The sequence below is a fragment of the Quercus robur genome, chromosome 4 (assembly GCF_932294415.1).
Source record: "Quercus robur chromosome 4, dhQueRobu3.1, whole genome shotgun sequence".
In the NCBI taxonomy this organism is placed as follows: Eukaryota; Viridiplantae; Streptophyta; class Magnoliopsida; order Fagales; family Fagaceae; genus Quercus; species Quercus robur.
Genome location: NC_065537.1, coordinates 18,649,328 through 18,664,329, shown reverse-complemented (window position 1 = coordinate 18,664,329; position 15,002 = coordinate 18,649,328). Strand labels below are relative to the sequence as shown.

Genomic DNA, 15,002 nt, shown 5'->3' with positions numbered 1-15,002 from the left:
CAAACAATTTTAAGAAAGTTTTAATACTGCATTTACGAGAAATATAAAACTTGATAAAAAAATTAATAGTTTTTTTTTTAAATTTACACAAAATTATTAAAAATAGTTCTTAAATCAATGTTTGCACTCATTAAAATTTTTTTTCCTCTCATTTTTTTAAGTGAGAGTTGCAGCGAGGCCACAAACTTTGTTGGTGGAATTCCAAAAACATTTCTCTTACACTCTCTCTCTGTCTCTGTCTCTGTCTCTCTCTTCTTGACCTCTCGGTGTCTTTCTTCTCTTCGCTCAAAGTCTCAGACAAACGCTCTCTCTCTCTTTCGTCTCTTGGGCCTCTCGGTTTTCTTCTCCCAATCAAAGTCTCATTCACAGCCTTCATCATGGTAAATTCTCTTTCCTCTCTCTCTTGCAGTGTACGGAGCTTCTTGATTTCAAGTTGAATTTTTCTTTATTCAAGATTTTTGGGTGATCCTGTTGTTTTATTATCTATATGTATGTACGGGTTTCGTTGCTCAAATCAAAATCTGAGTGCTTTTTAAGTTTTTGTGGTTCAATTTCTATAATGCACAAAGTGTATGTATGTATGTATGCATGTCATTGCATTTCTTCTGGTAAAGTTTATTTCATCAAGTAAAGGACGTGGGTTCAGATTAAAAAAAAAAAAAAAAAACCCATATTGTCTTGGCCTAATTGTAAGGAGAAATCATCATGGAGTGAATGTGTGTCTATAAAAAATTCTCTGTATTATGTGCTGGAGATATAATGCCCCAACTTTGTTGAAAATCTGATGTGTGGAAATGGAAGTAGAAAAGGAGAAATTGGCTTCAATGATGAAAAGCCGAGTGCTAGTAGCCAGATTTCATGTCTGAGTGCTAATGAACTACTTAAGTGTCGTTGACCAAACATCTGCTGCTGTCGCTGCCTTCAATTTTAATGGGCCATCATTTGGGGTCGGAAGCAGAATCCTATATGATAGTGTTTTGGTTGCAAACTTAGTGGTGTTTGTTTGTCTCACGGCCGCTGTGACTCTTAGCACAAATCTCCAAAGTGCTAATGCAATTTTGGGCAGGGTTGGATCTGTTGCTGCTTTTTTGGGGTTTCCAAGACGACCTTCTTTGTATCATCGGACTGACTTTCATCGCTTTATTGCTCATATTTCTCTTATCACGAACGTACCAAGCTTCCGGCTAAGTATTGGCACTCGTAGTAGATTTGATGTGAGGACACGATTACATGTAGTAGCTTGTGAGCAATTACATGCCACTGTAGATGGTGGTCGAAGAAGTCCTATTTTATATTGGGAATATTCTTTGTTCATTAGTATGATGTATCCTATTGTATCTATAAAAATTTTTTGTTCATCATGGAGTGAATTCCTTAAGTTTCAAATCCTATCGTGTCTATAAAAAATTCTCTGTATTATGTGTTGGAGATATAATGCCCCAATTTTTTTTTATCAGGTTCTATTGCAGCTAGACCCATTTCTTAATGAACTCACCAGCATGTTTGAGCACAGCACTGAGAAGGGCTCTGTCTGGGTTACTCTTAAACGATGTATGGATAATCTGCATCCGATTGTTTTTCTCTTTGTTTCTTTTTCCAATAGGGCTGATGGATTTTGTGGTGTTATGTCTAGTATTCTGATCTGTGATTTTCATTCTTGCAATGTTTTAGCATCTTTAAAGTCTAAGGTACAGAAGAATAAAATGACAACTGCTGGTGATTTGATTGAGTATAGATGCCTTATCCGTGCTACTGATGGGAAAAAGACGATTTCTACTTCGGTATGTCTTTTGGCCCCTTATACTCATTGTATCCCCTTCTGTTCTTTAGCTTAGTTATTTAAGTTATATAGTTAAGAGCTGGGCATGTTTTTGAACTGGGTAATGTACGGTTTATTTGTTTGTTTTTTGGTTGTACACAAATCGGCATTTGTTTTGTGGCTTTGAGTATTGTGGATTTTTTTTTGTCAAGGGATTCACAGAGTTTTGTTGTTGGAATTGAGCATTCGTTTAGATCTGAGATCTGAATGATGAATATGCCTCATTTCTTGTTTCATGTGATTCGATGATCCAATCTTATATGTTTGTTACACTGGCATTTGAAATTTTTGGTACCTTAGGATTGGTAGTGGTAGTACCTTTTTATTTGTTGAGACTTTTGTTTGAAACATCAAATTTTCGGTATAAGGTTAGCATTATGGTGGAGCACATCAATTGAGAGCAACTTTGGTGGTAATTTTTCTCCCTTACTTTGAGAATTAGAAAGTTTTGGGAGATGGTTCAAGATGTTAAATGGAGAGTCATAAGAATTAGTTAGATAGAACATATACTTCTATCAAGTGGTTGATTGATGAGAGGAATATACACGAGTCTTTGGCTATGGATGTTTTGGATGTGATACAGGAAGTCAGGAACTGTGGTCAGCCCTTCGAACACACGTTCCACATACTTAAGCAAGACAATAGTTATTCAGACAAGAGAACCATACAAAACACAACTAAGTAAGGGATAGCTGAGATGGCATGGTTTAACTAATGAAATAACCAAATATGTAGGAGGCTATAAAGCCCACTAACATGATTGTCATTATTGTTCCACCACTCCATTTGTCCTTCAATTGCAGTTTCCTTTTTGTATAATCCATCTGTTTGGGAGAATGGAGCTGAGGTCATTTTGTGTGGTCTGCAACTCTAAGTCTAACTTTATTTGGACCTTGAACCCATGCTGAGTCCCAAATATTTTGTTGGACTAGATGGTTTTTCTACGTAAAGCTTTGAGAGTCCATTGGGGTCCATTCTTATGCAACTATCCTCAAGCTTCCTCCTTCTCCCTTGCAAGTATAATTGCTTTGGAAATTTAGGTGTGACTGCCTATTTCCTACGTTTTACTTTTTTATTCATCTTTCAGTTTTTCTCTCAAGATCAATTTCACTTAGGTGTGAGATTAATTTCAAATTATTTTTGGTGGAAGATGGCTTGCTTTCTGTGCTTGACTAACGATATTAATTGGTTTTCATTGGAAAAGGTTGGAGCAAAGGATCATCAGCGCTTCCAAGCTTCTTACGCAACTATCCTCAAGGCTCACATGACAGCTTTGAAGAAGAGGGAGAGAAAGGATAAGAAAAAAGGTGCAGAGGGTGATAAGAAAGAAGGGGGTGTGAAGAAGTCCAACAGGGTGTAAATAAGTCCCTTTTTATTGTGTAGGCTCCTCTTTCTTGAATAGGAAAAAAAGAAAAAAAGAAGAAATATTTAAACTTCTGGAAAAAAATGCAGGAATTGAAGTATATGAGATTTTGTTAATTGCCCTTGTTTTGGATGCTTCCTTTTTAATTGATGACATTCTTGTGATTGAGTAGAATTTGTTGATGAGCCCAGTTACCTTCTTCCTATGTATGTATGGGGGGTAAAGAGTGAGATTTTGAGATGATTTTTTTTCTATTTCAAAGATCTAGTTGAAAGTTTTTGAGAGAATTTAATGTGGAAACACTTTATGACATTTTGACTTTAGCTCTGTTTGTTGCAAGGGAGAATGAATCTGTGAAAGAAATTAGATTGATGGGTAAAAATATATGATTGGTGTACAACATAGTTGGATGTATGGTTACATCACATCATGGTATATAATTCAAAAGAATGTCTGGATATGTCTCCTCTCCTTCTTTTCAAGAAGTTATGCGTTAGTATGTTGCATCACGATCTTCTCCTCCAATGCCGTATTTGCACCTTATCTTTTTGGAAATATGCCTTGGAGACCTTGAGCTTTAGAGCACTCGCATTAGTGTTTTTTTTAATAGAAAAATGGCCATATTTTAGCTAATTAAACTCAAAATTTACCAGCATCAAATCATATCAAGTAAATTTATTTTGATATTATTCATTTTGATTATTATTTTTTAAGTATCTTGAGAATGAATTAGATAATCTTTGGGGTGTTCTAGAAAGCGAGTATATAAAATAGAAAAAAGTTGGATATTATGCTAAAACAAATCCAAAATAATAATAATAATAATAATAATAATAATAATAATAATAATAATAACAATAATTTATAAGCAACGGCCTCTCCAAAAGCTTCACTTTTCAATATTTCGCTAGACAAACCCAAAGCCATGCCTCCAACGAACTCGCCAATAGCTAATCAAATTGTATGAAAGCTACAGTACCTAGCCTTGATCTATTGAGGCCATGTAACTTAGCTAAATTATTATTATTTTTAAATCGAACAGATTTCTTTCCCTCTCTCTTATGTGACACCAGATTTCTCTCCTCTCTCTCTCCCTCTCTATATAGTTTTTCAACCTTTAGCACCTTTTTTTTCAGTACTTTTTCTTCTAATCTGTCATGATTAATTTATTTGGAAACCAAATTAATTAACGGGCATGTCAATAATTACTAACAGTTATCAATTGTTGATTTAAAAATACATAATCACAATCCTTGTACAATTCCTCACCAACTCTAGACCAAACCCATGTACATTAAATTCCACAAAAGAATACAAGGGAAAAAAAATGCTGAAATTACAATCAAATTGACACGGAATAACCTATCAAAAAAAGAAGAAGAAAATTGACACGGAATCAAGCCAACTAAAACAACACAAATATTCACAACTTAACAGTAAGTAATATCAATTAATCTTTGATAAGTGGAAAGAAAATATATTAATAGCTGAAGCTTCATCTTTGAATGCAAGGAAGGACCCTCTCAAAGTAATGTGAAGGGGACAACTAAAATAAGGGGAAAATTTTGTTATTAAAAAAAACCAAAAGGTTTTGAACAACTGACAACAGCAGAAGTTATTGCAACAATAAGAATAAAAATATTAAAATATGGTTTAATGTATTCCAGGAATGAAAGTTCTAATTGATATTCACAGTAAAAGTTTATTTATTTCTCTCCAAAAAAAAAAAAAAAGAAAAATGTCTTAGCCAAGTTCACTGGCTTACTTGTAAAACTACACTTTTCATGGGACCTGTTATAAACAGGACAAGGTTTTTAGAAGATGTGTTAAAGAAAGAGGTGGGGATTTGCCGTTATTTAATGAGAGGCAAGATATGGCCAATCTTCTAATTTAAGAGCTCAACAAAGGGAATCTGGAATCACAAATCTTTCAAGAACATCATTACAACGGTTAATTTGGAAGCTCACTTCCAGATTTCTGTTGTTTGAGCTGAAATTTTTACTTATAAAAGCATAAGTATGATCAACGGTTAGAAAGTTTCAACATTATACAATCCGCGTGCAAAATTTGATTCACTTAGGTTCTTCTGAACTAGTTGAAGCATCTGAACGCCTTCTCTTGGCTTCATTGTCACCCAAATGTAATGAAACACAAATATCTTCGTCACAGCCATTCCTCAATGAAGAGAGATTCTCCGAGATGGCCTTAACCTGTATAATATTTTGATGTAGTGGGGACTGTCTGGTGAAGCTTGGAATGAATTGATGTTCAACACTAGGAGCCACCTTGATCCCATCTTCCAGATGAAACTCTGTTTCCAAAAGTGATGGGTTCATTGTTGGGCTGCCGCATTCGACTTCTAGAGGGAGGTGCTGAATTTGAAGACCCAGTGGTTCGAATTTGTCCTCAGATTTGTCCTTTGGCAGCATTCCATCCAGAGTTGAGGAGTCTCCAACAGTAGACCCGATTGCTGTCGCTGACATAGCTCTTTGTTCTTGCACTGCCACTTTAAATAACAAAAGCACACCCATGGAATCATTATAGGGCAATATAAAGGAGGCATTTGTCTATATTCTTACAAAAATTTATAAACCAGTTCAATATTCTATTTATGCCTGAAATATATCTGGTTTTTCATTTATCCTTAAATTATGTACATCCCTTTGTGTGTGTGCATGTGCACGTTGTGTGTTTTTTATTTGTAGCTAGGATTAGGAGGATATTCATATATATCCTTCTTTTTTTAGATGATGTGGAACCACATCAAGGCATTGCCCTTTGGACTCAACCCCTGGTTGAGTAAACCACGGATATATGACCCCATCCGCCAAAATCGTGTATCAGGTAATTCAAGGGAACTCCTAATAGGAGTCGAACCTAGGATGTTTGGGTTTACAGCTCATCTCAAGCCTCCAACTACTAGGCTGCATTCCTAATGGGGATTTTCATGTATATCCTACAATTATGTATTTTTTTTTTCTATTTTTTATTGATGAATCCTTCAACTATGTTTCTGCTACTACACTGGATTTGTTACTTTATGAGCCAAATGAAGTACCCCTTATATTCTTAGATGAAGCTTTCGTTCCAATTTTTCTTAAATACCAAAATACAATCACATTGACCTCCCCTAAAACAACTCTGTTAACTTTAAATAATGAAATCCTCACTAATGAAAGCATATCTTGGTTTTTCTGATTTGCATAAAAGTTCACTAGCAGCTTTTGATGGTAGGGGCAAGAATGACGAAAATTAGAATAATTATGTCCACTAATTATAAATCCATAGTCAGACAGACCAGATACAAAATAAACATGTTGGTACCAACAAAATAGGCATCTGTCAGGGCACAAACCTTTAAGTCCTTCATCAGATATGATTAGATCAAGTTCAAGGAGATTGAGAAGGCGCCCAAGATCGACCCCACTTGTCCAATTTTCAGGAGGTTGGCCTACTTTTAGTTTAAGTCGGCCCCGGTTAGCAGTTCCACCCCATATGATTCCAATTGGCCGTGGCTTCTCACTCTTGAACATGATGAGACTTCCACTATCTCCTTCAAGGTCAAATGTCTGTTGGTTCTCACCCACAACAAGAAAGTCGGTTAAGAAGCATATACCTTTCTCATCATTGTACTCGAGAGCATAGGCCAATACAGTTCCTGCCGTCAAGCCAGAACTTCTTCCAACCTTCATCACCTGCTGCCCAATAAGGCTACTGATTGGAGACTGCAAGTCTATAATTTTGACGTCACCAATTTCTCCTACACCTTTCACTGATGTAGTAACGGTGGACATATCAAAATCATCAGCAAAAGGAATGAATGAGCCATCTGCTCTTACAAATGTCTCTGCAGAGGCACCAAATAGCAATGTGAATATTTGTAGGCATCAGGATACAATAAGGTTATTAAATTAATGAGATATCTGAAGTAAGATAATGTAACAACAAAGGGAGAAAATTTCTATTAAAAAAAAAAAAGAGAGAAATATTTAAGAGCTGCAACCAAAAGGAATAAAAGAAAACTTAAGTGCTCTAAGAGATGTATCTAAGGAGGAAAAAGAATCCAACATAGAGGAGAAAAATGTTTTAAGGGATGAGTCACAAATTATATGGAACAGAAAATGAGATAATACTGACTCAAGTTGATGCTACTAAGGCTTAAAGTTTCTCTCTCTACGTTTATAATAACAAGGCTAGGCAAGCAGTTTTGAGGAGCAACTACGAAGTTGGTTCAAGTGTCGATCAATGGAGTTTAGATGAGATGACTAAATAATGGGAACAAATCTAATACAAAGCTCAGTTTATTAAACAAGCATAATGCCAAGCTGTTATAAGTACAATAAAAGAAAGCAAAATGGTTGCTGAATGTGGTGCTGGGCAAGATGGCCCATTACCATCAGGTTAGCTTAAGTTGAAGCAGGATAGTGGAAAGTGGAAACCCAACAAAAATTAGGCAGGATCTTACTCTTATTAGGTTACACCATAATTTTCTCCTTTCTCACATGGATACAAATAGACAAGCATGCCATGATGCAGGCTAATTAGATAACACCTTGACCCTAGTTTAGTGGACTATTAAAAAAATCTCAGATATAAAATCCAAATCAAGGTGGCATTTATGTAGGTCCATAGAGTCTGGGACTGTGTAGCTACACAAATTACATTAATCAGATTAGTACTGGATTCTCATTACCTGGGTTTATTCCAGCAAAGATACCATACCAAAGCTCATCAGTGATGAATGATGTAGCTCTCTCCACTGCACCAAGATATACCCCAGGTCCAAGTGTTGGAGGCAGAGGATGAAACATCTTCTGATTTGGGTAATCCAAGTCAACTGCAACATGACGATTTGTAAGGAAACCAACTTGTCGATTGCCTGTTTGGCTCCTCACAATAGCACCCAAGGTTCCATATGTTTCCTGGCTAGCCACCTAACATAAGCAAAATAGATGGTGTAATTGTCAGCATTATATAAATGGAAGGCAAGATAATTTAAGGAACCACCTGAAGAGAATATATAATATAGAAAATGAAAGTAATTAAAACAAAATTACTACCACTGAAGTACCAGACTAGTAGTATATCAGCTTTAGTATTTATTTCAATTTGTGACTGCTTGATTTATGCTCTATTGTTTTCAGATCAAATTTTAAGCTTTCCTTAAGGTGGCTCTTCTTGTCGATAGAATGAAATACAACAATATAACAGGCAGCGTTAGAGATATAGCTAAGCACAAATCAGTTGGAAAAAAAAGGATAGAATTCAAAACGTGGAGTAACATCTATAAGCTGATAGATGCTACTAAATGTATAGACACTGCCAACATATACGAACTTAATCTCTTTGATTTTTTGTTCCACATTCCATGATGTCCGAAATGGCTATATAGACATACAAGTATAAAACACCATCACAGGATAATCTGGAGCACAAAATGCAGGAATCTTTGACACTTGTGAGACTCCCATTATAGAACTGCATTTCTTGCAATTCTTGCTTTTCATGATTCCTTGGTGAAGAGACTGAAATTCTGTTGTGATGAAAGCTCGAAGGCTTAAATTACTATGAAACTATATTAAGTGCTCAGCAATGCAAATATTTTATACCACATTTTACTTAGAAACCACAAATATAATTGAATTGAAGTCACAGATCAAATATGCTCTATTCAAGATTCTTAGAGTCAGGTAGATGATTTCTTTTTGGTCATCTGCTCTATCTAGAGCCACTTCTCCATTTTAAGACTTAGGCTCTAAATATGTTTTCTCACAACCTTGATTTCATTGTTTCCAGCCATGCTCTTGCCCTTGTACTGTCTCCGGCTCGTAAAATAGCACTCAATGTGTATGATAGTGACCAAAACATAAACATGCTTCTTTTCCCTGTTGTTTTTAGGGAACTTATTCTCTTCAACCAAACTTTTACCTAGGAGGTTTTTCTTGATTAAAGGCCCATGGACCTATTAAATTTAGTTCAATGAGGCATGTACTCAGAATACAAGGAATTGATATGCTCTGTTCCAGATCACATTAGCTGGCTTGTAGGATTATTTATAAGAGCTGAAGGTGAGGTTAACCCAAAAACAACCAAAATCAGTTAGTGTGGATGCAAATTTCAAATCAGCTAGAAGAAACATTCCAATAAATTTTATTTGTTCAACCAATTTTATGCCGAAATAAGCAACCATAATATTGGCAAGAAAAATAGAGAACAAGAGTGAATAAAAAGTTTCCATTTCAGTCTCACATTTTTGTCAAAGTTACACTAGATATATTTAGTTTTTGAACATGAAAGTTATATGAAGCTACTGTTTTCATGTTCCTAGGATTATTTCTTCAATGATTTATTAATAAGACTATTCAAACATTTAAATGACCTTTCAACACTTACTTGAAATTGCCCTTAAAGTAACAAAGGAATATTTGAATAAAAAAATAGGGGAAAAAAGGTGAGAATTAAAACTCCTTCATATGAAACTAGATGATGCTTAAGGTAGTGAACATCATAATTGATTTTGAAAATTCTAGTTTTGACCCTTGTTAAAAACACAGCGGAATTATTAATTAATTATTGAATTACCTCAATTAAGAGATCCACAATATTATTTACCACAGTTCAGCACATACGAAATCATAAAGCAAGAAATAAATAGCAGAAAATACAGGATTTGGTGACAAAGCAGAAAACCAATGAAAAACGTCTCCAAAGGAAAAACCACTCCAAGGATAACATACCCCAACAAGGCAATTCAATATATAAGGAGTTTACAGACTATTCACAAAACCTTTGTGACTAGACTCTAGGACTCAGTAGACAACTCACTAATGCCACCACAGCAGCTTCAGAACCTTTGTACTTCTTCTATATGAATCCCTACACGAAACAAAACCTTTGGCGCACTCCAAGGCACCTCCTTGAAGATTTCTCTATATTGAACCTCACTAGAAGAGCAAACTCTGTGGTTTCAAACTCTCAAGCACTTTGGATCACAAGTATGGATGAAAAACTAACATGGTTTTCTCATTAAAGCTCAAGGAAGAAAGGCATAGATTTTTCTCTCACAAGCTCTAAGTTTTCAGCCACTCAATCTGTGAAAAAATATCATGCATAAGGTCCTTTATATAGATGCTCAAAGTAGGATTTATGTGACGGCTGAAACTAGGGTTAAAAATAGACCTGATAATCTGATTTCCTCGACTCACTCAAGCAGGCTTTTAGTGAGGGTCAGCATTTATACTTTAGTAACCACTTGAGTGGATTCTATTCTCACTTGAGCTCCCTCTTCCATTTTGGTTGAGTGAGCTGCAGTCTCGTTCTAGTGAGCTGCTTCAATCAACGAGCCTTCAAGCATCTTTCAAACCAGAATATAACCAAGCTTATAATGATTAAAATTTACCAACAAACTTTGAATTTAGTACAAACAAAGTCATGGAATGGGTCAACGCTAAAAACCTAAAAGATTTTATGTTTCATGGAATGGGTCATGAACTTTATGCTATAACCAATAATGCTGGCATAGCTTAAAAATAATATAACAAAAGGGGTATAACTTGTCCAGGTGCATGCACAGCCTTTAACTTCTGAAAATTGGGGAAAATGTAAAATAAAATATCAAAATGCAGTTAGTCAGACAGGGCAGATATAAGTTCTGCTAGCTGTATGTCTTGATAGCAGTGAAAGCACAGAATTTCATGCAGTTATTTCTGGTTTTTCATCAGAACAAAGAGTACATAAATTTAATGTCAGAAGAGACCAACAGAGATTAGACATTTGGATGTTGTGCAAAAGTATATATGAAGAATGTCAAACAAAGTTAATGCACCATAGAAATCCAATCTTGGCCAATAAGCCAAGCAAAATTATAGAGATCCAAGCACCTAAACGTAAGTGTGTTTTGAATTAAGACTTACTACTCACAAGCTCATGACTCTGCACAAGCCCAGTAGGCTACTGACTTTGCCTTGCTAGATTGCCAATATTGCTCAGAAAGTAATTTTTTTACTTCAAAGAATACAGAAAAAACCTTGATAGAGGTGGACATTACCAAGTTACCTCACTTTATGTGGTAATTAGCCCAAAAAAAAACTGAATGGGCAACTTGAATACAAAGATAGGACTAGTAGTTTCTGTCTAGATACTACATGGAAAAAAGTGTATGCTTGCTTGGGAAAGTAAGAATACCTGGGAACCTGAACCAATACATGGATCACCACCACGCAAGTCATCTACAATCTCAGTGTACAATTGCTCTTTTGGAGCAGGCTCAGGTGCACCAAAATAGGAGAATTCTACAACATCCACATCACACCATACGCCACCAGGTCCCTGATTTAAAGATTCAAACACCTTAATAACTGCTAGTTTAAAAGTAAACTCAGGTCAAGCAGGCATACAGATTATCAACCACTCACCACACCAAAAAAAAAACAGGAAACAAAAACATTTTTAAGAAAAATAATAACTAAATAAAAGGATTTGATCAGTAATGTGAAATGAAAGTCATTTCCTGACCTCTAGGGCAGTAGGGAGACACTGGATGGGGCTGAGCCATTGCTTGTGAACTTTTCTGGAAACAAAAACAAGAATAGCTGGTATGTCGGTTAACACACCCCGTCGAATACGAAATCCAATTGCTGTGCCAAGACTGTAACAACGCAAGATCTTGCTATGAAATGCCCTTATAGTCATGAGTTCAAGCAATGTTGTCGCCTGCTGCCCTTTGGGCAACCGGCCAAGAGTTTCAGGTAGCACCCCTTTCTGCAGATTAGCAAAATAGTTTGCCCTCTCTTCAGCAAAATCATTTAATCGGCTTGAAGTAGGCCATGAGAAGTAAGCAGCACTGCTCTCACAGTGCTGTCCAGCTGATGCAAAGGGTTGGAGTGTTGGTGGACTTAATGAAGGCATATTAGAATGACTGCAACCGTTTCTTTCAAGATCCAGAGCTGATTCCTCTGATGGCGTTGAACCAGAGCAACGAAGCCTCATATTATGTCTAGTCCGGTCCATATTTTAGTTTACCTAAAAAAATATGACGAAAAGTGAAAGAAACCAAAGTTGAGGTATGATGATATAAGAATCTAAACTCTAAAGGTGAAAGTCAGGCAGAAAAGATAAAAACAGAAAAAATTAAAGGAAAATATGAGAGGTGCACAATGGCAGCAAAGAAAATTTTGATTCTCTGGCTCGATACATACATAAAGAACGGCTTAAATAAGAATAATTCTAGACGGAATATTGAAGCTTGAATAAGGACTACAAAATTATAAAATAGACTCAACAGAATAAGTGGAATTATAGGAACAAAGCATTAACTCCAGGCATCAGCCAATGTGCTCAAAATGAAAACAAAGCTGAGAATTATATAGGCTCTTCAAAGAAAGAACAAAAACAAAACTTATTTTTCAATTACAGAAGAAAAGAAGGTTAAGAAAAATAAAATGAAGGGCAAAGGAAACATCAGAAGAGTCAATGTCAAAAAGAAGCTACCAATAGCACCTGCAAACCATTTTAACAAATTTCACCTCAAATTACTAGAAGTTGATTCCCAATCATACATGATCTTTGAGTTCAGACTTCAGGGTATATTACCCAAATTCGTGGTATTTAGTAAAAGTTGAACAGCTCCCGCATGCATTTATCCCACTACAACAATGATTCTCAATTTACCTTTTTAGGATGTATTCCAAATAATTTAACACAAATGTAACATATCTCAAGTTTCATGGCATGCAGAAGTTTCAACACTGCAATTCATTTCACACAACTTTCGCATATGTCTTCATTTAAAACTACTGCCGGTGCCTTAAAGTAGAAAAAGGAAAAGTGGATAAAAACACCATACATTTTGGTTCTTGTCAGAAATGAAAATTAAACAAAATCCAATTTGGCATCTGACACGATGGGCAGATTGGGATTGCAATACCCAATAGTAAGTACACACTAGAGATACGAGGATCCATCAAAGGTGACAGTAAAAGCACTAAGGGTTCTTCAAAGGTGAAATCTTAAAACAGTAAATGAATTTACTAAACATCCTCCCACACTAACAACAGGAATAAAACACCTTAAAAGTTCCATAATCATGATGTCTTCCACTGAAAATAAAGAGAAAGTATGCTGTAAGCCCAAAAATGGCAACTTTATGCACTATCTAATTGAAAAAATTAAATAAAATAAAAACGTAAATTAAGCAAAGAAACCTGAAAAGACATAATAATGCGCCCCAACTTGTTTGGTAATTGAGAAAACTGACGGAAGAATCTGAAAAAGAATCAATCTAAAACCTTAAATCTTCTACTTTGTAGTTTATAAAACTCACATTCACCCAGCATTTTGCAGTTCAAATCAAAGCCAATAGCAAAACATATGTCTCACATATCTTACATTTTCCTAAGATTTCTCAGCAACAAAACAGACCAATCACAAACCAAGTGCCATCCCTTCTGCTCTTCATTTTGTATTCTCTATTTAATGAAAATATACAATCTTTTTTCCACACCAGTGTTTTTTAAAAATTTTCTACAACTTTTATCCAAAAGATAAGCCTTAATCTCAAACTGGGTATCTCCAAAAAAACCAAAAGGAAGGTAAAAAAAAAATCACATAGCCGATGGTTAACAAGATGTTCATGAGAGACCCCAGAAGAAGAATACTAGAGAAAAAGCAAAACCAGAAAGCAAAAAGCATACTTTCACTCATACAAGCACCCAAAAAAGTAACACATGCATAAAAATATACATATAAACATATTGAAGCAAAGAGAGAGAAGAGTAATAAAAGAAGTGAAAAAAAAAAACTCACTGACCAGCAAGCAATGTTGAAGGTGCAAACTTTGAAGAACATCTTTCTTTCTTTTCTTCTGCAGAAATTGGCAGCTTGCGTTGTATGTACCATGTAACACATCAACAGTGGTTGTTGACATAGAAACCCATGAGAGCCAAGTTTGCATATTAAAATACTACATAAAAAATGTGGTCAAGTAAAGTAAACCTGCGTGCATATATTTTAATGAATCAAATGAAAAAAAAAAAAAAAAAAAATCACTTTATATATATATATATATATATATGGGGGGGAAGAGAGTGGAGTGGGATGTGTGTGACTTGTGGGATGCTTCATGGTAAGAGCTCTGAGGTTGTCTCTTGGAAGCCATTGGATTGGATTGTGATGTTGAATCTGAGGTTGATCTTCAGATTGTTGATGCAATCCACGGTTTGAGAGAGAGAGAGCACATGTATCGAGAATACATACCATGTATGTGTGTTTCATACTCATTAATGGGAATCTGGGCTGGAGGTGGATGTTATTTCTGTCTTTTGCTCATATTTTTGAATAGGCAAAAATAATAAATACTATTTACTCCTTACTCTTTTTTTAAATAATGTTAGATATTTTATATAATTTATAATTTAAAAAAAAAAACCTAACTTTTTAAACAACATTTTATAGTTATCATAAAAATGATATTAAAAGTTTCTTAAAATAGTTCATTAATAAATGTTTTAAAGACACCCGTTAAGAGGATCCTATAACAAATTGGCATGTTACCTATTATAAAAAGTTAAACATTTATTTATGGAAAATGTGTTACCTATTATAAAAAGTTAAACAATCATTTATGAAAAATGTTAAATGCATTATAAAATGGACAAAATTTAGTTACAAAATTAATTATAACTTAAAACTACAACCTTACTCAATATCTTTTTATTGAAGGTGAATTTTTACAAATTCATTATTAGATTACATTTTCTTCTTATATCTTCCATGCTTGAAAATTTTCTAAAAAAATTAAAGATCAATAGTTATGTTATCTAT

At 35.0% G+C, this 15,002-nt stretch overlaps 2 protein-coding genes across 6 annotated transcripts; one reads left to right on the top strand and one right to left on the bottom strand.

Moving 5' to 3' along the window:
* The first annotated feature begins 168 nt into the window (after positions 1–168).
* LOC126720764 (signal recognition particle 14 kDa protein-like) lies at positions 169–3,356 on the top strand. 2 transcript variants are annotated; one of them, XM_050423566.1, is made up of 5 exons: positions 169–380; positions 1,458–1,551; positions 1,672–1,781; positions 2,752–2,859; positions 3,024–3,170. In XM_050423566.1, exons 1-4 carry the CDS (start codon positions 378–380, stop codon positions 2,857–2,859), a joined length of 315 nt encoding a protein of 104 aa, XP_050279523.1. In that variant the 5' UTR covers positions 169–377; the 3' UTR covers positions 3,024–3,170. The 2 variants fall into 2 exon arrangements, with proteins under 2 accessions (XP_050279523.1, XP_050279522.1); XM_050423565.1 differs by lacking the exon at positions 2,752–2,859 and having other exon boundaries at positions 3,024–3,356.
* A 1,700-nt stretch (positions 3,357–5,056) lies between these two features.
* On the bottom strand, positions 5,057–14,184 carry LOC126720760 (protein NARROW LEAF 1-like). 4 transcript variants are annotated; one of them, XM_050423558.1, is made up of 7 exons: positions 13,990–14,184; positions 13,385–13,445; positions 11,697–12,203; positions 11,367–11,510; positions 7,876–8,116; positions 6,538–7,029; positions 5,057–5,688 (listed from the first exon to the last, which is right to left on the bottom strand). In XM_050423558.1, exons 3-7 carry the CDS (start codon positions 12,189–12,191, stop codon positions 5,255–5,257), a joined length of 1,806 nt encoding a protein of 601 aa, XP_050279515.1. In that variant the 5' UTR covers positions 12,192–12,203; positions 13,385–13,445; positions 13,990–14,184; the 3' UTR covers positions 5,057–5,254. The 4 variants fall into 4 exon arrangements, with proteins under 4 accessions (XP_050279515.1, XP_050279514.1, XP_050279513.1 ...); XM_050423557.1 differs by lacking the exon at positions 13,385–13,445 and having other exon boundaries at positions 13,986–14,184; XM_050423556.1 differs by lacking the exon at positions 13,385–13,445 and having other exon boundaries at positions 13,990–14,182.
* Positions 14,185–15,002: the final 818 nt, after the last annotated feature.

Bases quoted from the DNA above. Each gene is read 5' to 3' on its own strand.
- LOC126720764 (XM_050423565.1), top strand. The intron at 1,552-1,671 runs GTATGGATAATC...GCAATGTTTTAG, and splicing joins CTGGGTTACTCTTAAACGAT to CATCTTTAAAGTCTAAGGTA. The intron at 1,782-3,023 runs GTATGTCTTTTG...TCATTGGAAAAG, and splicing joins AAAAGACGATTTCTACTTCG to GTTGGAGCAAAGGATCATCA.
- LOC126720760 (XM_050423557.1), bottom strand. From the start codon at position 12,191: ATGGACCGGACTAGACATAATATGAGGCTTCGTTGCTCTGGTTCAACG. The intron at 8,117-11,366 runs GTATTCTTACTT...TGCTTATGTTAG, and splicing joins GTATTGGTTCAGGTTCCCAG to GTGGCTAGCCAGGAAACATA. The intron at 7,030-7,875 runs GTAATGAGAATC...GTGCCTCTGCAG, and splicing joins CTTTGCTGGAATAAACCCAG to AGACATTTGTAAGAGCAGAT.